Source organism: Stenella coeruleoalba (genome assembly GCF_951394435.1).
Source record: "Stenella coeruleoalba genome assembly, chromosome: 1".
Lineage (NCBI taxonomy): Eukaryota > Metazoa > Chordata > Mammalia > Artiodactyla > Delphinidae > Stenella > Stenella coeruleoalba.
The window spans coordinates 188,703,587-188,727,648 of NC_137169.1; the positions used below are offsets into that span (position 1 = coordinate 188,703,587).

Consider the following 24,062-nt stretch of genomic DNA (forward strand, 5'->3'; position numbering starts at 1 on the left):
TTCCAGCAGCTGAGTGGAGCGGGTGGTGCTAGCAATGGTAGGCGGGGAAGAGGAACCAGCCCCAGCAAAGGCAGGTGGGTAGAGCAGGAGGGGCAGTGTGGGGAGAAGGCGTGCTGGGGCCTGGACCTGGGCTGCTAAGTCAGGGCTGGACTTTGCTCAGGAAGACTGGCTCGTGGATGGTTTCTGAGAAGGGGCTATGGAAAGTTTACAAAGAGATCAGCTGCCCGGCGCCAGGAGGGCCCCAGAGTTAGGGAAGGAGTAAAAGGTTTGAGGACAGAGGGAGTCATGAGGTGGAGGTGGGGACTCTGGAGCAGGCTTGCATCACCTGCTCCCAGGGCTTGTGGCAGAAGCACGTGGGGGAAAGGAGAGGAGACATGCTGTCTGGGCTGTCCTGGGCTGCTTCTCATTTGCTGTGTGCGTGCTCCTGGCGAAAACTGAGCTTCTCTGTGCCTCCGTGTGAAAGTGTGGGGCTGTTTTGGAGGATCTGACAAGTTATTACATCAAAGCGGTGTCCGGCACCGAGTAAACACTAAAGAAATGTTACAGTTTTCACCCTGGTCAACAGAAGAGGCAGCTGAAATAGGGTAAATAACCTGCCCCAAGTCACAAAACTAGTAAGGATGAGACCTTGTTCCAGTGCACGTTATCCCATTCCCGTAGCCCCGACGTAGTCCTGCAGGCGGCCATGGGAGGGCGCCCCGGGCCCGGGAGAGACTGTGGCCGCGGGACCGCTGCTTCTCTGATACCAGGCAGGGGCGGAGTGAGACGCCTACTACGCGCCGTTTTACACCTGAGTTGCTGCACACATACCTGGTAGGAAGAACAGTGTCTCCTCACTCATAGTGCAGTGAGCTTTCAAGTAGAAATGCTAACTTTTATTTAACCAGAATATTTACCGTACCTCTTTCCCCAACTCCATTGTACTCCAGTTTGCATAGGACAGTTTGACCAAGGTTGTTATGGCAGTAGGGATTAGGGGCCCCTTGGTAATTTGGGGGTGGCTTCCAGAATGCATGGTTCAGATGGGGCTCACACCCAGCTGGGCTCCCGTGCCGTGAGGCAGCCGCCCTGTGCACAGTGGACAATTTCACCTTCCATTCACCTTCCTGCCTTCCAGGCTTTATGGCCCTACCGGGTGCCATGTCCACTGTTGAGGCAGGTTAGGTTTTCCCAGGGGCTGGTCCAAGGTGGGGAGAGAGGTTGTGCAGGTGGGGTATGGAGAGTGGGCCCAGCACCCTGTCGTGGTTTCCTTGACCCTTCAGGAGACCCCTGCCCCCCCCACCCCCCCACCCCTGGGGGTTGTGAGGGCATGTTCCATCACCTGAGCCTGACTGACCAATCTCATCTCTCGACACAGCGGCACAGAGCTTCGGGCTTCTCGATCCTAAACTATGCTACCTGTTGGATGGGATCCTCTTCATCTACGGTGTCATTGTCACTGCCCTGTTCCTGAGAGCCAAGGTGGGTACCACTGGGTTCTGGGGGGAGGGCATGGGCTCCCCAGCTCGGTGGATGTTCAGAGGGCCTTGGTGCTGGAAAGTCTCAAGCGTGGGTGGTACCTGAGTCTTGGTGTACATGGGCAAAGGGACCAGCCAAGTGTGCCCACTGCAGGGGGGGATGTCTGGCTGAGTGGGACAGAGTGGGATGGTGAGTCTAGTGCTGGCCCCTTAGTGAGGAGACATAGAGATGTGTGAACATCAAAGCGTCCCAGGGCAGGGTTTCTGCTGGCAGAAAAGGGGGTTATGCTTCAGGCAGTGAAGAGCAGGGAGGTGGGGAATCTCTTTCCAGATTCTGCTGTCCAACTTCTGACCCATGCTCGGCCAGCCTTTTCTCTTCAAACCTGTTTGCTTATCAGTACGAGGGAGGGTTGGCCCAGAGCCTGGGTTTTCACCTAGTGCCCTTCAGACCCTGAATTTCTTGGAGGGGCTGGGACTGGGGGTGGCCGTGGCATGGGCAGAGGGTGGAAGGACTTCCTGAACGGAGGCCTCAGTCGTTATGACTTCCGTGCCTCAACCCATTTCTCTTTTGGATTTTGGACTTTGCAAAAGATTTTATTATAAGAAATAGTGTCTTATGGATTTTCTTAAGTTTGAGCAACGCTGCCCTAAATGATCTCTCAGGTGGTTCCCAATGCTCTGAATCTGCAAAACCGCGCAGTTTCAGCTGAGGGGCATGAACTGAAAACAGCTCGAGGCCATGCACCCGGGGCAGGTCCTCAGGACACACAGTGCCACACGGAAAGCACCCTGCTGCAGAGGTCAAGTTAGAAGGTGGGACCTTGCACAGCCACCATCCTCGTCGAGGTGTCCTCCGAGCCCCTGAGAGGAAGGGGCCTGGAGAACCTCCCGGAACCCAGGGGGCGCGGCTCGCGAGCCCGGCGCTTCTGCGCACGCGCGAGGGCGAGGGCCAAGGACCGGAAGCTGCGGCTAGTGCCGCGGGCCCGTGCGGTGGCTACGCTTGGCCTGCCGGAGGTGTAAGGACAGTTGAGCTCAGAAAAGGAGCTGCCGCGCCACCGGCTCCCGCAAGGACCCAGCCCCCCCGCAGGCAGGGCGCGCGCCGTTGGCCGTCGAGGAGCGGAGCGAGGCTGCCTGCGCAGAGAGTAACACGCTTTCTCTCCTCTTCATCCAGTTCAGCAGGAGTGCCGACGTCCCCGCCTACCAGCAGGGCCAGAACCAGGTCTATAGTGTAAGTCCGCCTCTCCCGTAGAGCCCGGTCTAGAGAAAGTGCAGTCCTCTGCTGGGACGTGGGGAAAACAGCGGCCGGGGCTCGGTTGTAGGTCTCGTCCGCGGCTGTCAGCCTTGCAAGTTGTTTTAATCTCCCTGGGGCTCAGTTTCCTAACCCCGAAAACGGGGATAGTCACGGTGCCTGCCTCGGGGGGAGGGGGGGTTCTCTGAGGATGCGGCGCGCTAGCGGTGTGATGCACGGCAAGCGCCTGCGTAGTGTAGTGCCTGCCCCTAGCGAGCCCCCGCCTGGCAGCGGTTTCGCAGGCTGGAGGGGTGGAGTGGAGGAGGAAAGTGTAGAATCTTCCCTTTGGTGGAGAAGCGACTTCACGCTCTCCGTGCAATGGGACTTTGAATCCATGATCCACCCCCGCCGCCACGGTAATAAGCTCTTTGAGATGTTCTCCGAGATGACGGTAGCCGAGGGATCTCCCAGTCCGTGCTCCTTTGTGAGCCACCACCCAGCAGGAACTCCCAGTCCTACTGGCCCCATCCTCCTGAGCTTCTGTTTCCGGTCTCTGACGCTTTTCTCTCTGTTTCAGGACCTTAATCTAGGACGAAGAGAGGAGTATGACGTCTTGGATAGGAGAGGGGGCCTGGACCCTGAGATGGGGGGGAAACCGGTAGGACCTTGCTGTTTCTGTGTGTGTGTGTGAGAGAGAGAGAGAGAGAGAGAGAGAGTGTGTGAGGGCTCAGCTGGGCAGTGAGGAGAGGGCTTCTCAATGCCAGCGCACGCTGCCACTACGCTGGACCCTGACGTGCGAGAGGCCTGGCCATGCAGACAGATGGGGCCCCGTTTGCCGCTGCCCCTCTCCGCCTTCGCCCTTGGCTCCCTCCTGCATCGCAAGGGGCCTCACACACATTAATGCGGCAAGCAGGCCCTTATGCCGGGCTCCCAGCAACTCTGTGCTTTTCGGCTGTAGACTCCACACCCTGTGGGGAGGGGAGCGGCTGGAGGAGGCCCGAGTGGGGTCTTCTTAAGAGCAGAGCTCAGCCTGGGTGTGAGAGCGCGTGTCCATGTGCACGAGGGAATCCGAGGCGTGGTATCGCCGTGAGGGCCTGTGAGTGGCGGAGCACAGCTGCGGGAGCACGGGGAGGGCTCAGGCGGATGGCAGAGCCCACAGAGAGTGTGGGGAAGGGGCCTGGGGAGGGCGCTGAAACTCTCCTGGCCTGGATCCCTGTTTCTCCATCTCTAACTTCTTCCCCTCGTCTCTCCCGGCAGAGGAAGAAGAATAAGAATCCCCATGAAGTCGTGTACAATGTGAGTAGAGGACGTGGCACAGTTTGCATTGGAAAGTTGGAGGGTAGGGCTGGAGGAGGGCTCTGGATGAAGGCTTTGCTCCCTTCTCCGTGGTCTTTGCCTGACTTGACCTTCACTTCCCTGGCCAAGTAGTGCCTCACCTGCTTGCTGCCTGCAGTGGCTGCTCGTAGGAAGCCCTTGGCTTGCCTTCCTTGGGCCCCTAAGCCTGCTGCGGGAGTTCCCGGATCAGCCTGGTGGGACCTGGGGGGACAGCGAGGTCAAGCTGGGCAAGCCCCTCTGAGGGGCTGCTGTTCCTAGGGGCCGGAGGAGTGTCCTGAGTGTGGCCTCTTGTTGAAAACTTCACCATCCTGGGTGTTGATCTGGGTCTGCCACACAGGGGACCATCGCAGAGGGTCAGCCACTGCAAAGAGAGCTACTCTCCCTCCCTCCTGCAGTTGGCCCACGCACAGCCACGGTGTTGGCTGTGTGAAGAGACAGCTTGCTCAAATAGATGCTTCTGGGGGCTCTGGGGTGAGCCGTTGCATTGTCCAACGTGCGTGTCCTTTGGCTAGGACTCCACATCTTATCCTTTTGAACCTCTCCTGAGCTGCTGAGCTCAGTGCAAGGGGCTGGCAGCTCAGAGAAGATTCCAGAGGGCTGAGGAGGAGGAGAGGGGGTTGGAGCTGGTTATTGGCAGAAATGTTTGAGTCTCTGGAGCCTTGAATGTGGAACCCCCCCACCAACTGGGGAATCCAGAGGTTTCCTTTTGTAGGGGAGCCCACAGTTTGCTACATCAGTTGGTAACACCGGTGTCTCACGCCCTCTTCTTCAGGAGCTGCGAAAAGACAAGCTGGCGGAGGCCTACAGTGAGATCGGGATGAAGGGCGAGGTGAGTGATACTCTTTCTTCATTCCCAAGGATTGGGTGGTATGGGGGCTGCTCCAAAGAGTCCCATCCCTTCCTCCTATCACCTGCAAAAGCCCACGTGGTGGCTGCCAGAGGCAAAGGTTAGTCCAGCTGTCATCCATTTGATAGTATATTAGGTACTCAGAAAGTGCTGATACCCTTTTAGGATTAAAAACCAAGTTAAATACTAAGATGGTCCATGCTTTGCAAAAACAGGCCAAGTCTGTCAACGTTCATAATAATTATCAGGTGAGTAATGTGTGCCAATGTATGTTCAGCACTTAGGATGGTGGGGCCCCTTGTTCATAAATGATTAAGAATTTCCATAAGTGAGAGCAGAGCTTTGAACCCGTCTAGGTTTGATCTCCGTGTGACTGCATAGGTGGCGTGCCCACAAAGCTGGCCTGGCCAGTGCTTTACCAGGTAGATAGTCTCATTTAATTCTCACAGTAACCCAATGGGAAATGTGTACCCGCCAGGCACAGGAGGTCCAACAACTTACCCAAGGTCACGTAGCTGGTGACGAGGGAGCCAGAATTTGTACGGACTCTACAGCCCGAGCTTGTACCCACGACCTCGTTGCCGTTCCCAGTGAGCATTGATGACTAGCCAAGAATTTTCTTAAAGATTTGTTTTATTGAAGTATAGTTGATGTACAATGTGTTAATTTTTTACTTTATAGCAAAGTGATTCATTTATACATATGTCTCTATACTCTTTTTCATCTTCTTTTCCAGTATGGTTTATCACAGGAGACTGAATACAGTTCCCTGTGCTATACAGTAGGACCTTGTTGTTTACCCATCCTGTGCATACTGGTTTACGTCTGCTAATCCCAGACTCCCAGTCCTTTCCTCCCCCACCCCCTCCCCCTCGGCAGCCACAAGCCTGTTGTTCTCCACGTCTGTGTCTGTTTCTGTTTTGTAAATGAGTTCATTTGTATAATTTTTTTAGATTCTATACATAAGTAATATCATATAGTATTTGTCTTTCTTTGTCTGGCTTGCTTCCATGTCTTGGCTATTGTAAATAGTGCTGCAGTGAACATTGGGGTCCATGTATCTTTTTGAATTATAGTTTTCTCCAGATATATGCCCAGGAGTGGGATTGCAGGATCATATGGTAACCCTGTTTTTAGTTTTTTGAGGAAACTCCATACTGTTTTTCCTAGTTAGCCAAGAATTTTGAGAGCTGCAGGGAGGCCTGTTTATTCCAAGCAGCGGCAGCGTGGCCAGCTCCAGTGTGGCCCAGATCCAGGAATCTGATGCCTCTGAGGATCTGAGTCAGGCACAGCAAACCTGGGCCCCATCAAAGCCAGGCCTCAGCTTACTCTGCGGAGGCCGAGGTCTGACCAGTGACCTGAGGACCCTTCTCTCCCGGGGCAGGGGTGCTGACTGGGAGACAGTCACCTGTGACTCTCTGGGGGTCCTCTGAGGAGGACTCTTGAGCAGGAAGGCTGCTGCTGGCTCTCTGACCTTGTAGCCTATTCTTGTCTCACTCCACAGAACCAGCGGCGACGAGGCAAGGGACATGATGGCCTTTACCAGGTGAGTGCTGCTGGTCCTTCTTCCCGGGGTGGCACTGTCTAACCAGAGCCAAGGTCACGCTCCCTTGTTTTGCTTGTTGGCAGTGCCAGCTCTTGTCAGCAGCTGGACTGGGTGAGCCCAGGGCACCCATTCAGGCCTGTGGTGACTCTTCTGCTGGTCAGCCCCTGGGGCGGGGCTGGAATTCAACCATTCAGGCAAATGACTTGGTTCTAGTCAGGAGGCCATGGGAGCCCCTGGGGGAACTGGGCACAGCAGACAAGCGGCAGCTGCCCAGAGGCTGTGTGGTCTTGAGCAAAGGGCAGATGCAGGCAAAGGACACCACACAAGCCACTTCCTGCCTCTTGCGCCGCTGCTCTGGGCCCTTGCAGAAGCCTTGCTCCACCTCGTATCCTCACACCTAATAGGATGGGAAGATGGGTGAGAAGATTGAAGTAGACAAGTTAAGAAAAATAACTTTAAATAGAAAATGTAGTCAGGTGCCTAGTTTTTGCAAATCAGGGTGAATAATTATGCAAACTAAGCACAGCCAACCTACTTCTCTAAAATATAATCCCCAGTGGGTTCTTACTTGGTTCTTTGTGCCTCACTGGGGCTGTTCACAGCTTGCTTGATTGACTCCAAAGTTTCAGGCCACCTGGCTTCCCTGAGTTCAGAGTGATGGCAAAAGGGCCCCCAAATTTTACTGCGTGTCACTGCTGTTGATCTGTCTCCTGGACCAGAGGGGGAGACGTTCCAGTGAGATTGGGAGCAGCCTGCCTGTTCCCTGACAAAGAACATGACTGTAGTAGCATGGCCTGGGAAGGAGGCTCGGGGGGGCGGGGGCCAAGGAGCCACTCTCTCCCCCGTGACAAGCCCCGGCTTCCCGGAGGCCCGGGTATCAGGGACGGTACGCTGTCTGGAGCAGGTCTGAGGTCTCCCCGCTGATTCCCGGCTCAGTGTCCCAGCTGGGCGACCCTCCTTGCTCTGTGGTCTGACACGCAACTTCGTAGGGCACAGTACTTGGGAAGCCGGGAGAAGGTGAGAATTTAGCTGGGAAGGAATTGCACCAAGGCCATTCCCAGTGGGACACAGGACCACCTCTGCTGCAGGTGCATGGGCCAAGGCCCCACCTGTGCATGAGGGGACAGTTCCTGGGCCTCTGAGCTGGGTGGGAGATCACAGGCCAGGCTGCAGCAGACACCTGTTGGCCTCCAGGCAGGCTCATGCCCACGCAGAGCTCCTGACCCCCTCTTCTGTTCCAATTTGCTTTCCCCAGGGACTCAGCACGGCCACCAAGGACACCTATGCTGCCCTCCGCATGCAGGACCTGCCCCCTCGCTAACAGCACCTGGAATTTCACCACTCACAGGCCAGACCTGCAGATGCCCAGATTGTTAAAGACACAGGATAAAGTATTTACAAACCAGTTCACTCATATTTCTCCACCACCCAAGTATTCTTCTTTACGATCGGGATGCTTCAAGTTGTAACATGTGGTCATACCCAATTGCAAACTGTCACACAGAATTTCTTCCCTGGACGCCGGCAGGGAGCGCGTCCCCCAGGCCCTGTCCTAGAGGAGCCTGCTGGGAGTGCAGCATGTTCCGGGGTTTTCTGCTTCCTGGAGGCTGTGGGCAGGCCCCGTCCCCAGTGGCTCTGGGCTCTTACCTGGGGGACGGGCACCCTCCTCCTCCAACACAGCTGAGGAGTTCAGGCTGTGTTCTGTAATGTCGCCCGAGAAACCACAGATGTTAGCGCGTGTCCTGATGGTCTGCATCGTTCTGTCAGTATTTGAGTGGCTTCGCTCCTGCTGTAAACTTCGCTTCTGTTGTCAGCGTAGCCCATCATTCCACGGTAACTGGTGATGGGCCAGGGAGGCTGTGGTGCCTCCCTGTGAAGGGTGAGGGCACAGGGGAAGGGGGGGGTAGGTAGCAGCTGGTGGTGGCTGAAGAAGGGAAGCAGTGGTGGATCAGGGACGGGAGCAGGGGAGCCAGAGGCCTGGGGGCGCAGGAGGGGGCCCTCCTGCAATCAAGCATACGTTCCCCGTGATAGAACTTGAGTGCCAGGGCCTGTGGGGACCAAAAAATGAAGAAGCCCAGCCTTGCCCTCCCAGAGCCCACACTCTCACAGGGAAGCGAGCTGTGAAGAGTCCGGTGTGCAAGAATGCAGCAGTGTCATGGCTGACTGTGAACAAGGTGAGGGGCAGCGAGACCACATTCTCTGCAGGCACTTGGGCACCTCACACTGAGTGAAAAGACAGCCGTATTGGGAAAGGCCTCAAAAGAAGACTCCGCTCCACTCAGACCTAGAAAGATCCCAAAGGACAATGGCAGGGTGGGACAAGCCCCAGCTGACTTACCTGGAACAGGGCTGTGTGATAAAAGGGCAGGCGGCTATGGATGGAAAACCCTCTTTGCTCTGCTCGGTCTTAATTAATTTATACTGGTTTGCTAGAACCTTACTTTTTTGCATAATAAACGCTTCAGTGAAAATGCTGCTTTACCGTAAGCTTTATTTCGGCAGTCAAGCCTGTAATGGTCATTTAGTCATCAGGCGATCAGCCTGCTGCTGGGAGAGAACAGGATGGCTCCTTGGAAAATGCAGGAGAGCCAGGTGCATACAGTGGCCCAAACGGGCTGTGCTTGGGGCAACATGGTGTCCGGCTACGCCAGGAGTCCTTACGCAGGAACCAGGAGAAGGTGATGGGGAGCTCCCTGGGTGCAGGGCTCACAGCACTGAGCTAGCTTGTGGCGTGCCGGAAAGAGCAGGAGAGAGGCCAGCTGAGCATTAGTGCATCAGGAAGAGGGAGCATCGTTGTCAGAGGGTGTCTGGGGGTTATGAATAGCTGCTGATGCCACAGCACAAAAAACCTCAGTCTGGGGAATTCCCTGGCGGTCTAGTGGTTAGGGCTCTGTGCTTTCCCTGCAGGGGGCCTGGGTTCGATGCCTGGTCGGTGAAGTAAGACCCCCCCCCCCCCCCCGCAAGCTGCAAGACACGGCACGTGGCCAAGAAAACAAAAACAAAAACAGAAACCTCAGTCTGTAGGGTTTGGGGAAGGAGAGGGGACAACAGAGGTCTTTTAGGTCAAGTTCTCCCACAAAAAGTGACCCTGTCCCCAGCAGTATTTCCTCTAACTGCAGTGGCTGTTTATAAGGCCCTAACTCATCAAGCCACCAATTAATATTGGGTAAAGACTTTGAAATCAGAAAAGACTTTGAAATCGAAGGCCATGGCTATTAAAAGCCCCTGAGCATTTGGGATTCCAACAGGAGTGATGTGCATCTCTGCCAGGAGAGAAGGCATTCGATTCATACCCTGGCCCCAGAGGGGAATTCAATTCCATTCACCAAGTATTGACCTAGCACCTTCCTATTCTGTGCCCAGCGCTTGGCAAGGTACCGGGGAAGCTAGAGAAGTATCATCAGAGTTAGTTAGGGACTTAAAATTTTGTCATTGTATTTCATCCACACCGGGTAAAGAACTCGGCATCACAGTGCACTGTCGTGACACACATGGGACAGGCAGGTGGAAGCGGAGTGAGGGCGGGGTGAGTGGCTGCCAATGAAGGGGTGCGGACAGAGCTCGGCAAGGCATGGGGGGAGCTGTGGAAGGTTTCATGGAACAGGGCTCTGAGGAGGGAGAGAAGGGCTGAAAACTATCAGCCCTAATTCTGTAACCTGGTCATGGGGCAAAGGAATGGGAAAATTACACCATGTTGTTTTAGCTGCCCTTCCGCTGACTGAAGTTCACAATGACAAGTGAGAGCCTCATTGTGGCTGCTGCCGCTTTATCTGCTATTCACTGGGCATCTTATAACACATGAAGTTGGCCTCCTCTATTAGTCAACGTTAAGCCTCAACCTCATACCTAGTTTTAAGGTCAGCTGAGTTTCACACGGGCTGTGTGACCCACACGGCTGGCCTGAAGATGAGAGTTTGACCCAATTCGATCAAGATTTTGACTCAAGAGGTAGGAGGAAAGCTGGCTGTAAGCTATGGGTGTGGGAGCTGGCCCAGGGTGGGTGGGTGGGGCAGAGGACTTACTGGACTCCGTGCAAGGCAACTACACAGAGAAGGCCGCCGGGAGAGGACTCAGTGGACGTGCTGGCACGACGAAGCCCCAAATCAAGCTGAGGATGGCCCTGGTCTTCGCAGAGAGAAAAGGCTGCAGTTGGAGAATTCATACCCTCTCACGGGTAGTTCCTCTTGGAAGACACCACTGGAGTGGGTTAGAACACAACAACAACCTTTTTACAAAGGACTACAGGGTAACAGAATGGAATCAGTGCTTTTATCCTCATGCCTTAGCCCGTGACAAATGGGTTTTGCCTTCTGAAGTCCTCGTGCTTGTGAGCCCGCTGCTGTCTCTACCAAACAGCCAATTCCTGTTAAAACTTGAAATTGTTTTAAGAGTAACTTTACAAACTGAAAAGCAAGTTATAAATACAAGACGGGGTGGAATGGAAAAGAGCGAGGCATTCTTTGACGTAGGAGCAGAGGAGAAAAGGACCCAGCATTTGTCTTCCCATTCTGGGCCCCTTTCAAGACAGCAGCCATACCTTGAGACCACAGCGCAAGCTTTCTCTTTCAGCCTCTCTCCGTCTGCCAATTCAAGGGGGACGCACAGACTCAGTTCATACACACTAGTTAAACAGGATGCCTCCCAGAGCTCTTCAACAAGCTGAAGTTTTCTCTCTGTGGGAAATTCATTTTAAGATTCAAATTTTCCCTTTTATGCAGTCAACTAATTGCATTAAGACACTAAATGTTGGCTACAAGAAGCTAGATAGACGGAGCTAAGTTGTGTACCCTCAGACAGGAGAACCAGAGGGCCAAGTTCAGGATTAGCTTCCTTCAGAGGACCCCAGAGAATGACTGTTCAGGACCTGGCAGGAAATGCTAGAGGGGCACGGTGGTTTGGAAAAGTCAATTTCAATGACAGTTCTGCAGTCAGATACACAGTGAGAGGGGACCTCTGAAGAGTTCTCTCACAGATGAATCAATCGATCACACAAAGCCCTCGGGGTCTGAAGGAAACCACTGCTACCAGACTCAGGGGCCCAGGAAGCCACCGGGGCCTGGGCAGAGAGCAGTGTGGTGGCCCCAGCGCCGCACGGAGCACAGGGAGAAGCGTGCCGAGGCCAAGGCACGGGTGGCGGAGGGACCAGTGTGCTTACAGTGATCCCGGGCTGCCTGAGAGCACCTGCTGGAAAAAATAAGTTGGAAGGCTTAGTCGAGAAGTCTGTATGGGAATGTGTGAAGCATCCCGAATACCAACGCAACAACTTCAGAGAAACTCAAACAATGTGAAAACACTTGGAAAATGGTTTAATGATGTTTTACAACAGAAATGAACTGTACAGTTACAGTAAGTTTAATATATATAAAAAATTACAGCAGACAAATGCATCTACACAAAATCTACCATTTTCATTCTGATTCACTGTCACCTACACAACCTCTCCCAAGCCTACAGCCCCCTGCAGGCAGCCCCAGGAGGGGGAATCATATAAAGGGCACTTTTAAAGAGACAGCACCACTCATATTCCCCACCACCTCCTCAGGCCTCAGGAGGTATCAGCTAATTCCCCCAAATGTAAATTGCTTGTGTTTCGGGTTTTCAAAACCAAGAAAACGTGTCTCTCCCGGGGGCCCAGATAACGAGGCCCCAGACTCCCAAGTTATGGGTTGATTCTTGTAGCATGTTCCTATCCGAGGGGAAATGGCTAACCAGGCGTCTGGGACAGTGAGGCTATACAATAGCCACCAGATTGCAGAGTTATCTAAGGAGAAATGTAAAAGGACTCCCAATAAACTACTTAGGAATTGTCACTGCCTCATTAAAGCTGCTGGACAATTTTGGAAAGAATCATTTACACCACATCTTAAGTTTCCACAAAAGAGAACTCAAACTCACATTTTAAAGTTAAGTACATAAAACGAAGAGTTTTGGGAGGCCAAGGGGTCAATTCCCCCTTGTGTCCCTCCCTTGACAACAGTGGAAAAACACCCCTGAATCAATATTTTTTTTAAAAAAAAAAAAGGAAGAAAAGAAAAAGGTGGGGGGAGTTAAGATATTTAAAGACAGAGAGAAAGAAAACAGCTTTAGAAAAAAACCCAAAACAACCACTGTCTCTTTAAAACAAAACAAAATCCCAGTTGGGACCGATAATCAGCAAATATTCAATCCAAATTGACCCCGGTGGAAGTTTATTACTGAATATTATGTACACTCAGAACTTTTTTGTTTTCTTTTTTATTATGAACACCTAGGCAGTGAAAACTGTTATGTTACTACATACATAGACACACCCAAAACATACAAAAATACTATTATTTCAAACTACTAAGAATAGGACAGTTCAGTTATCTTCATGCTATGACTTTAAGAGCATTACACTGAAACAAACAAGAAGTTAAACGACATTTTTTTTTTAATATCCCAGAAATATACCAAAATATACATCTAAGCTTTGGAATTACTGAGGTTAGACTAATGCAAGTGCTGGGTAATCGTACTTAATACACAAGTCTAAGGTTCTGCAGGAAAGAAATTATCTTTGGTATCTGCATCAGGCTAATATTATTAACATTTGGATTTTGCTTTGGGATAGAGCTTGTATGACCCTAGAACCAAATCCCCCCCCTCCCCTAATCAACTGAGATTAAAAAGATCCGTGTAAAAAGTTCCTTCATTTGCACCCACCACCCCCCAAGTTAAAAAGTCACAGGCATCTACCTAGCACAAAAGGTTGTGAAATACAATGCATAGTTGCACAGTGGTGCTGCAAAAAGGAAACAAACTACTGGAAGAAGAAATGAAAAAGCTTGATAATCCTTCTGCGTGTTTTCTCACAAACAGGACAGCCACTTCCAAGCAGTTCCAGTAAAGGAAAAGAGAGAAAAGGCTCAGAAGGGCACCTTGGCGAGTATTCACGGGCACGGCCCCAGAGGTTAAAGCACCCGGCAGAGCAGCCAATCCTGCACCAGTGTCTTCAACTTCCCCCACTCTGTGGAGTCCAAGGCGCCCAGCAGCAGCCCGGGCTCCCCGTCCCTGCGCTAAGCCCCTGCAGTGACCATGGCTGTCGTAGGGAGGACTATCGTGGTGATGGGCTTCTGCCTACCGTTTTGGAAAATCTGAAATGCCAGTTCGTTCCATGGCACGTTCACAGGTTGGCAGGAGCCAAAGCTACCAAGCATGTGCCTCTGCACACCCTGGAACACTGGAAACAGACTCCCTGCTCTTTCAGTGCAGTCAGGGGCGCCCCCTTCCCTGCCCCGGGCCTCGCTCCTCTAAACACCAGGACGCCACAGACTGGATTGACGCTGAAGACTTCCCTTTTCTTTGGTTTTTTTGTTTGTTTTGAGTTTATACAATCATTAAAAAATCTTTGGTTTTGGCTGGAAATTTAAAAAACAAAACAAAACAAAACAAAGAAACCACCCTCCCCTGGCTTATAGCAGCAGTAGTAAGACCTGGCAAAGCTCTTTTTTTCGACATTGGGGGTGGGAATTGAAGGTTGGGAACTACATTCAAAGAAAAGGTGAAGGGCTGGGGATGCAGCTTCTAGACAGCCCATTGGATATAAGATTGTCAAATAATAATAATATTAATAACAATAAAAACTTAAATATTTGGATTTTTTTTTGGTCATGTCAAAGGAAAAAAAGTGAAATGTGTATGCAGCAGTCAGCTTAAAGGAGCCTTTGGTGTCTTCCCTTCCACCCAAAGTCCTGAAAATAAGCAGAACCCTGAGGCCTCACAGGGGAAGGGGATGGCCTCCCCGCACCAGGGAGAAGGCAAGTACTGGAGGGGAGGTGTGGCCAGCAGTCAGAGATGGGGGGTGGGGTCGGGGTGTGGCCGGCTGGCCAGCCCCTAAGAGCAGGGTGGCAAGGAACAGATGTTAAGAGACCTGGGAAGACCCCCTGCAACAAAAAGAAGGAGAAGATTGCAATTTGCCCTCAGTTTGCAGTAGCTTTTAAAGCAGCGACATTCAGAGGCTTTGGGAGGTCCCACCCTAGGCTACAGGTCCCGTGATGCTATAGGCCAGAGTTCAACATTACTCAGAGGAGGGAGGGCAGACTTGGCAACTCTGTAGGGTTTAGAGAAAGTTTTAAAGCAAGTTACTCAGTCACGAGTTAGAAATGAGGTATACAACAGCTCCTGGACTCGTGGTGGGCGGAAAACCCCACGCTTATTCACCTCGCCTCTGCCACCACCACCACAGCTGCAGGGACTGAACTACGGTCTAACGTGGGGGAGGGCATTTCCTCGGAGTGACACCTCCTGTGGACTGAGTAATGCACACAGGCCCCGCGAGCAGAGGTAAGAAGCCGGAAGAAGTCTGCATCTCCACTTTGCCCGCACTCAGGGGAGACACGACACACCATTTACGCTGTCAAAAGCCAATGTTATAATACAGTTGCAACGTCTTTGGTTCTCTCCTTTCCCCCCTCCCAACTGTTTGCAGTTTTACACGCAACCAGGCTAGTCCACTCTACTCTCATACAGTACGTGCCTTCCGCAGACCCACGCAGGATCAGAACCAAAGACGAGGCACCCCACCTGCCTACAACTACAGCCTTTCCTAACAGGACTGTCTTTCCAGCTTCTGAAAGTGCTTTCCCTTTCCTGCTCTATTGCTCAGACTTAGAGACGCTGAGGGGCTGGGTAGGAGTACAGAGTCTTCTCTCTCCTTGGCTCTGTCCTTTTCCATTCGAAGGAGATCCCAATTTTAAAGAAGCGTTTGGATGTCTCATTTTGGAAACAGCACTGTACCCAACTGTCTGCCTGCAGACTTTGGGACATCATGTGAGAGAGCTCAATGCCACTGCCAAGTTACGAAAGAAGCCTTAAGCTGCTTTTGTGAGGTTGTGGCTGACTCCATGAAAACAACGATGAACAAGTAAACAAAGAAAATTCGGGGGAACTTTGCAGCAGACCTCAATATTTTTTTTTTTTTTTTACAGTAAATTAGTTTTGGGGTCTGAACTTTCTGACAGTGTCCTGGGTTTGAACCGGAAGGTGGCACTGGGTGGCACGGCCCTGTGAGGAGTGGGCTGATTCAGGGATGCAGAAAGAATCATAAAGGGCACTGGCCCTGCCCTGCCCACCGTGGGAGCTTCACTTCCGGGTGCAGTGGCGGTCCATCATGTATGCCTTGTCTTCCCTCAACTGTTGTTTCAAGTGCTCTTATCTTCAATAGCCTTGATACCTGCTTCCTGACCTACCTAGTGCTTTGAAAAGTCACACAATATTAATACCACTTTTATATAACATCAGAACAATAAGATTATTAGTAAAGCTGTCATGAAGTTCTGCAACCTGATCGTTTTCTGTCGAGAGCAATAAATTTCTTATCCCTCCCCTCTTTTCCGTGTCTCGTCAATAGTACACCAAAACAGTGAACTACTCAATTCCCCAGAGCCCATATGTGAAAACATTCCGGAACAATACCGCTCTGTGGAAGAATAAAGGAAGGCCTTTTGGATTTCCATGTAATCTTGCTCTTGAAAATGCTTATCCTTCACAAGTGACAAAACAACTAAATATCATCTGAACTCAAACAGGCTGTACTGGTTCTCTTTATAAGTGTTAGATAAAGGGAAATAAGAAAAGAATTCTACCCCCATCTTTTGCCACCCCCCCTAAATTTCCCAGCAGTTCCAAGAATATCACTGCCACACTTAGCAACTCTATCCATTTTTACAGAGCCAGCAGAGTGAAACTAAATAAATCTCTTTTCCAAAGCCAGGATGACCAATAAGACTTCCTTCAAAAAGTGGGGATGGGGAGGGGAGAGGAAAAGGAAAGAGACAAAGGTAAAGCTTTTCCAAATTTCAGCTTTTTGTTCCTATTCCCTCTGCCTGTGTTGAAAACGTAAGGATAAACAATGCAGTGTCTTTGGTATCCAAACCGAACCCCACTTAGGTTCTGTGAGATGGATCACTTATTAAAAAATAGCCTTTCTGGACATAGAGTCTATATCTGAACTCAGGGAGCCAAGAAAGTTTGTCCCAGAGTATGGCCAGAAAGGACTCTTAACTGTTCCTAAACCAGCATCATTTCTCATTCACATCCCCACTAAGAACAATACTCTTCTCAATCTCACTAACTAACCCATCCCTAAAGGTCACACCATATCACAGGTAAGAGGCGAGCAGGTGGGCTTTCAACTTCTTGATCTGGTTTCCTTCTGTTCGCATTTTTGGTCGAGACAAAATTAGCCTTCGCATGAGAGAAGGAAGTGAGGTTTTAAACTGTTATGCTACTAGGACAACATTCAGTAACATGACAGAGGGTGACAAAAAAAACAAAAAACCTGCTTAATTTTCTTAGATTAAGATGCATCAATCATTCATTTCTCCTTTCCTCTCCAAATTAAATGGTGCTTCTCTACTTCTGCCTCTATTGCTCAACCACACACCCCGACATTCACACATTCATCCTTCTCCTAAGCTCTTGCTACGTACAGAGGTAATGAATCATCAGGAGAGGCTGGCGGGGTATGGGGGGCCTGGGCAGCCACAGGAAGGGATGTAAATGCCTTCGAGGACCCTGAACTGGACAACCCACGTGTAACCTGCACGCCACCACACACTGCACTGCAGGCCAGACCGCAGAGAGGCTGACGGATCCCAAACCCAAATACAGGGATGATCAAGTTTCCTTTGGCAAGACACAGATAAGGAAAAGCGAACACACACACGAGCAATGCAACATTTTCCTTCTAACATAATCACCTTCTTCTCTCCCCACCCACCCTCCCTAACCCTATAAACTGTAACCTATAAACAGGATCCCCAATACATACAGCATCAATCATGTTTATCAATCATAATAAACATCAGTTCGACTAAATGCTACAGCTAGAATTATTTCCACTATTTATAAAGTTTTTTCTTTTTACTTATTTATTTGGTTTTTAGTTTAAAACCAGTTCTGTAACAATGCTAAACTATGCTGAGGTATTTTATGGAGGGGCCAGAAGCTAGCTGTTACCCACGAGCATTACCTCCCAGATTAAGGTATCACCATTGAAAGAGAAAAGGAAGAGAAGGAAGAGAGGAAAGGAGATCCAGATTACAGAATCAACGTAAGAGCTGCTGAGGTTTGCTGCTTGGAGCAAAGGCTGAGAGTAGAAGAGCCCACACATGGAACTGCTTCATGAGTAAGGATGGTCAGAAGAAAGCAACTTCACAAATCATATGGAAATCTGGGTGTAAACCTGACAACTCTGAGAAAACACATATTCCCTGCCCTTTGGATGGAATCCTTTCAAATACCTTACTGAAAATTTCAGGCGTGTCCCATTGAATCTCTTTAGATGAAGAAAAGAATGAGGCAGAACAGGATTAGTATCAGCCTTTAATGATGAAAGCAGTTTACTTATCCTATTTCTGTCCAAGTTCACATTTGTACTGTGTGCACCATCTATGCAAGTAGATGGCCAGGGCTGTGATTAAACTAAATGCTTTTCACACACACATACAAAAATGAACTCATAATGGTTACGATCAAATGAATCCATCAATTCTTGCCCGTTTGAGTAATTTTAAATGTCAAGTTTTGAGTCTTTTTCTCCATTAGTATTGATGGTCTTTTTAACATTTTCAGCTCCAATAAACACGGTCTGAACGAATAAACTTTAAATTTATCAATTTTACATGCCGATTAAGGAGAAAGTATTGGACCAACTCTCATAATTAATTGTTGAGGCCCCTTAACGGAGGGTTCTCAGATCGCAGACTGACTTTTGGGGGGCCCCTGTGGGTCCAAGGCCACAGCAGACTGCCGGCAGGAAGTGTGAACCAGGCGCCGCCCCGCGCCGTGCGCTCACGGGCAGCCCTGACGCTCAGGGCTTGCTGACTGCTCCCTGTGTCCACTCTCTCTCTTTTCTTCCTACCGTAACGATTTCACTTTTTTCTTGGTAAAGAAAGTTTTGTGAGGATGACATGGTTTGGGAACAACTTTAGACTATGAACAACAAAGAGCTTCTTTTGTAAGCCAAGTGTTTATTATACACTAACTGCAATGTTGACTAACAGGATTTACAACTTTAAAAATCTACATTAATTTCCTACATTTTCAAATGTATCCAGCTCTCCCAGCAATTTTTAAATAGAAAATTTAATGATAAAGATTGGGCTGAACTTAAATATTGTGTCAAGCAAGTATCTGTGCTTCTGAAATAGACAAGGTTTCCTCCCACCTTCCCAAATAAATGAGGGATAATAGAACAAAATAATGTAAAAAAGAGGTACAATTGTGCTTTTCTCCCCAACAATGAATGAACTGTGTAGAACAAACTGGCAAGATAATCTCACTAAAAATCTTTTAATTAATATTATTTGCCCTTGTAAAAAAACGCTAATTTCTAATAATGCTACCATGAAGTACAAATCAGTATGGTCCTACACAAAACGAAAGTTGGATTCCTTTGGTTCCATTCCTCAATAATAAGCTGAGTAAATTAGGATGGTATTGATCTTTCTTACCAAATAAATAAAAGCAAGTGTGTCTTATATCAGGTAATGAATGGACAGGAACAATTTTTTTAATTCTAAAAAGCTGCCTATGTAACTTCAGAAACATTTAAACTAACATAGCACTCAACATATTTCTTAAATCAGGAACAATACTACTGTTCCTCTGAGAAGCCCTTTTCCAGGTCTTTCTGCTGTCCTTTAGATTTATACAGGGTACAAATAAAGTTCACAACCAAATTGCCCCGCTGTGATAAGCAGGATTCAAACAATTACATTCACCACTCCCTAGGGAGGGCCCATTACCATGGGCAAATATAGTATCGCTATAAATGCATTTAGAGTTAGTCTTTGGCTTAATATGTGTTAACCAAATTCAGGGATAAAATAAAACTTGCATAAACATTAAGGGGAAAAAAAGAAGAATGACACAATTAACTGTGATGACCTATCTGGCCCTCCCTCTTAGAAATGCAGAAACGCTACCAAACATCTCTAACATCTCTTTTTGGTCAAATGGTTCTTCTTAATTTCCAGACTCTCCCATATAAGGTGACTAAAAGTTAAGTCTGAGTACCTTAGCTTAGGAGACTCATTCAATTCAAAAAGCATTTCTTGAGATGATAAAAAAGATGATATAAAGTAAAAAAGGACTAAAGGCTGAGTCATGACACAATATGATCAGTAGACTATCTAGGGATGATGATGATGGGGAGTCAATTTTAAGTTAAACACCCATCAACAAGCCGTTTTAGTGTTTCATGTGTACATGTGTAAATGTACCTTTCATTTCACAACTTGTTTTTAAATAAGAGAAAAAAACAGAAAAATTCTAAAAGTTACCTTTGTCTAAGGATTTATTTCTTCTTTTAAACACAGGTTTTTATGCTGGTTTAAATTTTATCTTCATAAAGTGATCCACAACCCCACATACACAGAGGCAGAATCCCCCTATCCCGAATTAACTCGAGAATATAGACAGGGCAGGGAAGAGAAGACCATTGTACTGACATTTAAAGCTTAGTATCTTCTTTTTTAATATCGAAGTCTCTTGGTGAATCTTATTTGGGAGAGGGAGCATTTGTGAACCACACAGGAGAACAAACAAACACAGCCTTTCCTTGCTCTTCCTCTTAATCCATTGGGCTTGAGTCCCTTGGGTTTCAACACTTCCTTTGGTAGCGATTTTGGGAAATTAATGCCACAACCTCTAATCCAGTATGGTGGGTATCAGCACTTCCCTCCCTGAATCCTTCCTCCTAACTTACCACTCCCAAGGGAGGGACTCATCATTACGGGCAGCTACAGTATTACTGACAGCCCTAAAATCATTTGCACAGACTAAAATTAGAGATGTCAAATCAGGATAAAAGATTAAATTCAACTACATCAGAGAAATAGTGGGATGAAGAGGAGAAAAATTAGTAACTGACACTGCCATTCTATTTACACACCAAACTAAATAAACTACTTAAAAAATCAAGTTAATGTCTGCCCAGAGGATATTACAACTTACCAACACAAAAGGTTAAAACAAGCAGCAACTTTTATATAAAATTAATAAAGACAAATGAAAAAAGAAATTGTCAGTAGCATCTATCTCCTCAATGTGTCTGAACTGCACGATATAAACTAGTCCATTAGTACAGCAGCTTGCTAAAAATTGACTTTGGTTCAAGCTTAGTCAAAAAAACAACATTAAAAAAAACATACCACACACAAAAACGGTGGATGGACATTTGTTAGTTTCCCTGCTTGCAGTTCATTGATTTTGGAGGGATTTTAGGAAGGTGAAGGGTAGTTAATTAAATACTTCGTGAAATAAAATGGGAAGACAGAAGGAATAGAAGAAAAATTAACAAGGGAACTAAAACATTTCTGGTCTTTTAATATTAATATGCCTGTCTCCCACTTGGATGATCACGAACAAAAATGCACATTGTGTCTGAATCACTGCCTTTCCCAACATTGTGAAGAGACAAATACACAGAATCCAAGCTCCCTTGTGGATATAAGCAGAGCATGCAGAAGAAAAATTACCTGTAAGCTCTCTCTCAGCCCCCAGCTCGAAACGGGGAAAAAGTGCAGTCATAGGACCACTGGAGAAGTATGCAAGCACCCACAAACACCAGATGGGAACCTTTCACTCCAATAAGAAGGGAGCTCAGATGAGCTGCACTGCAGTGATCCAGTCTTTTGGGAACTTTTTGGATACAGATACTATAATAACAGAACACTGACAAAAAGGGAAATCTAATTTCCAAGTTACCCTCATTCCTCTTCATCTACTTCCATAAACACTTCCTTTTCATGGGCTCATTTACATCGTCTAGAAATACCCTGAAAACAATTACGGAAGCTAATCGCCTTCTACAATGAACAGAGACGTGTATTGCCATTTAGACCTACCTAGCAGGAGCATCACTAACAAACCAAGGAGACACTTGAGGTGTGTGCAAAGTTCCTGCTCAAAGTCTTTCAGAGGTTCTACAGATCCCATGCCCGGCTAATGAGTGCCTTCTCTAGTCAGAGAACCAAGGAGAGCGTCAGGGTTAGAGGAATTGATAAGCCATCTGGTGAAAGTCTGTAGCTAACCTCAGACTCTTCTCATCACACCTCTTTCGGTGATCTATAACCAATGGAAAACAGTCTAGTAGAGTTCCTTCAGAAAACAAAAGAAGGGAAAAGTTTCCCAATTTCAGTAAGTTATTTTGTTCTTTGCCAAGTAAGTTAAAGGAAGTTTGGATGAAAAACTTCCACAAAATGGAAAAAACAAACAAACACACCAACAGTAGAGCATTTCAGGAGATAAGAAGTCAGGAGAACCACCAAGTTAGGTGTCTGCAGTAGTCTTTGCTCTTCGGAACCAAATCCTGCCCTGCAACATGTACAGCCATTCCTGTTGAAAGTAGCAGAAAGCAGCACTGTTGCACCACAGGATCTGGGCCTCAGGTCATTCAATGATTTGGGGTGAGTGAGAGCTACAGTTCAGCAGGAATTCCTTCCTACGCAAAAGTGCTCCAAAGGCACCACCTGATGGGGGGGAGGGGGCGTGTGTGGAGTGGGAGTGTTTGCACACACTGCCTTCAGCTTCTGCACCAAGCCTCTTGCATAAGTGGCAAAAGAAAATAATTTTCTAGCACCTCTGTAAGAGTCATCAAGGATAAGGAAACCAGCAAGAACATTCCCCGCAATTAAGAACGTTAAGTCCCCCTTACCCTAAAACCCTCCCGCCCCACAGTGTGGGAGCTCACTGAAATAGGATCCAGGAGCAAGAGATAAACATGTCCAAACTATATATATATATAAAAAACAATAACAACAACAACAACAATAACAATAGAGATACAGTAATACAGGCCTGCCTAAATTGTACCAGTTAAGAAAGGAACCCCCAACACAATTGATACGATTATAAACACCTTGTTATGACTTAATGGCCTGTACAACAGACCCATAAAAATGATTTTTTTTTTAAGAAAAAAAGAAATTTAGACAAACAAGAAATCCCCTTCCTATATTGGAATTGGTAACCCACCTTAACTCGTCATCATGACTGCTGGAAATGATAAGTAGTCCTTTCACTTATTTTTTTGTTTGTTTGTTTTTGATTTTTTGTTTCTGCCTTTTTTTTTTGTTTTTTTTAAAATTTTTGGTTAGAAAGTTCTCCAATCCATGAAGCAATCCTGAAAAGACAGTGTTTTATTACAAAATTAGGCAAATGTTGTCCCATTTCCATCTTTTTTTTCCGGCATGTGTTTTTTCTTCTCTCCCTCCTCTCCCTTGCCCTTGCAACACGGCAAGAGGAAGCCCATCACGTGTTTCAGTCTCAGCCAGGCTGGCAGCCAGTTGCACTCGGAGTGAAGAAGGGGGCTGGCGGCGTCACTCAGCCCAGCTCACTGTGCCTTGGAGGCGGTGGTGGTGGAGGCAGCCCCGCTGGCAGAGGCCGCTGTGAAGAGAGAGGTCTGGAGGGGCTCAGCTGAGGTGGAGGTGGCATGGAGGCTGGCTACAGGTCCAGTATTCCCTGCAGAGGCTGCAGCGGCAGAGACCAAGCTAACTGGGTTGCTGGTGAGCAGAGAGAGGTTCTGAGGGTTCAGGAACAGAGGGGCAGTCACGATGTTGGGGGCTCCTCCCGCATTGGCAAATACCAGGTTCCCAGTTGCATCCAGTGACGTTATTGGAAGAGAGCCACCAGAAGCAAGAGCTATAGACAAACCCCCCGCAAAACAGGCAGGAAGGAGAATGTTAGCATCATCCCAGAGAAGCCAAACAACACATCAAATGTACTGAGTTTTCCCACAACCCAGATGGAGAAAGCGCATCCCTTAACTGAGTTTTTTACCCTTAATTACAGCACTATATTGTCACCAACTAAAGTTTATTTATAATTTTGAAAGAGCCTGAAGGGCTGAAAACTCTAATTTTTTTTTTTTTTCCTGCGGTACGCGGGCCCCTCACCACTGCGGCCCCTCCCGCCGTGGAGCACAGGCTCTGGATGCGCAGGCCCAGCGGCCGTGGCCCACGGGCCCAGCCGCTCCGCGGCACGCGGGATCCTCCCGGACCGGGGCATGAACCCGCGCCCCCCGCATCGGCAGGCGGACCCCCAACCACTGCGCCACCAGGGAAGCCCCCTGAAAACTCTAATTTAATGCGCATGATCAGGATAGGTGAGAGGAGAATCAAAGAGTCACGTTTCTATCTTGAAATCTCAACTTTATTCCATCTACCTAGAAATATTTGTTAAATCCAATAATTTTGTTTTTAATGAAGATCACTGCCTTTAGATTACCTCCATTCAAAAAACAAACTAGCTACAGAGATTAAGGCGTTAAAATATAGTTAGCTTTTATCAAACCAACTGGCATTACTGATAAATTTGAGTACTTCATAGTGTGATATACAAGATAAAAACTGTCTTTCGAAAAGACTTTAGTTCTAAAATAAGTTATATATTAACAAATAAAGTATAAGGTGTGATTCGTTTCTTACTTCAAAACATTTCATTTCTATGACCTGCACAAAGGAGAATGATGAGTCTCTGTAGGAGGAAAGCAGAGCTATACTGATGCAGGTGGGTTCTAAGCTTAGGACTTGCTTTAATACGTAAGAATTTTTCTGTGATGCTGTTGCTTCTCCTTCATCATCAAAATTTTCATTGAAATAATTGGGCACTCTAATATCTTTT

General features: G+C 48.2%; 2 protein-coding genes across 4 annotated transcripts in view; one reads left to right on the forward strand and one right to left on the reverse strand.

Moving 5' to 3' along the window:
• Positions 1-8,878, forward strand: part of CD247 (CD247 molecule) — a 78,062-nt gene extending 69,184 nt beyond the window's left edge. The window contains exons 2-8 of the mRNA XM_079920582.1: positions 1,358-1,461; positions 2,629-2,685; positions 3,263-3,343; positions 3,943-3,981; positions 4,793-4,849; positions 6,372-6,413; positions 7,669-8,878. Coding sequence (XP_079776708.1) covers positions 1,358-1,461; positions 2,629-2,685; positions 3,263-3,343; positions 3,943-3,981; positions 4,793-4,849; positions 6,372-6,413; positions 7,669-7,734 — 446 coding nt within the window. The 3' untranslated portion in view covers positions 7,735-8,878. The remainder of the gene's footprint in view (positions 1-1,357; positions 1,462-2,628; positions 2,686-3,262; positions 3,344-3,942; positions 3,982-4,792; positions 4,850-6,371; positions 6,414-7,668) is intronic.
• Positions 8,879-11,376: 2,498 nt separating this feature from the next.
• Positions 11,377-24,062, reverse strand: part of POU2F1 (POU class 2 homeobox 1) — a 187,123-nt gene continuing 174,437 nt past the window's right edge. For all 3 annotated transcript variants that reach the window (XM_079920544.1, XM_079920543.1, XM_079920545.1), the window contains exon 16: positions 11,377-23,081. In XM_079920544.1, coding sequence (XP_079776670.1) covers positions 22,774-23,081 — 308 coding nt within the window. In that variant the 3' untranslated portion in view covers positions 11,377-22,773. The remainder of the gene's footprint in view (positions 23,082-24,062) is intronic.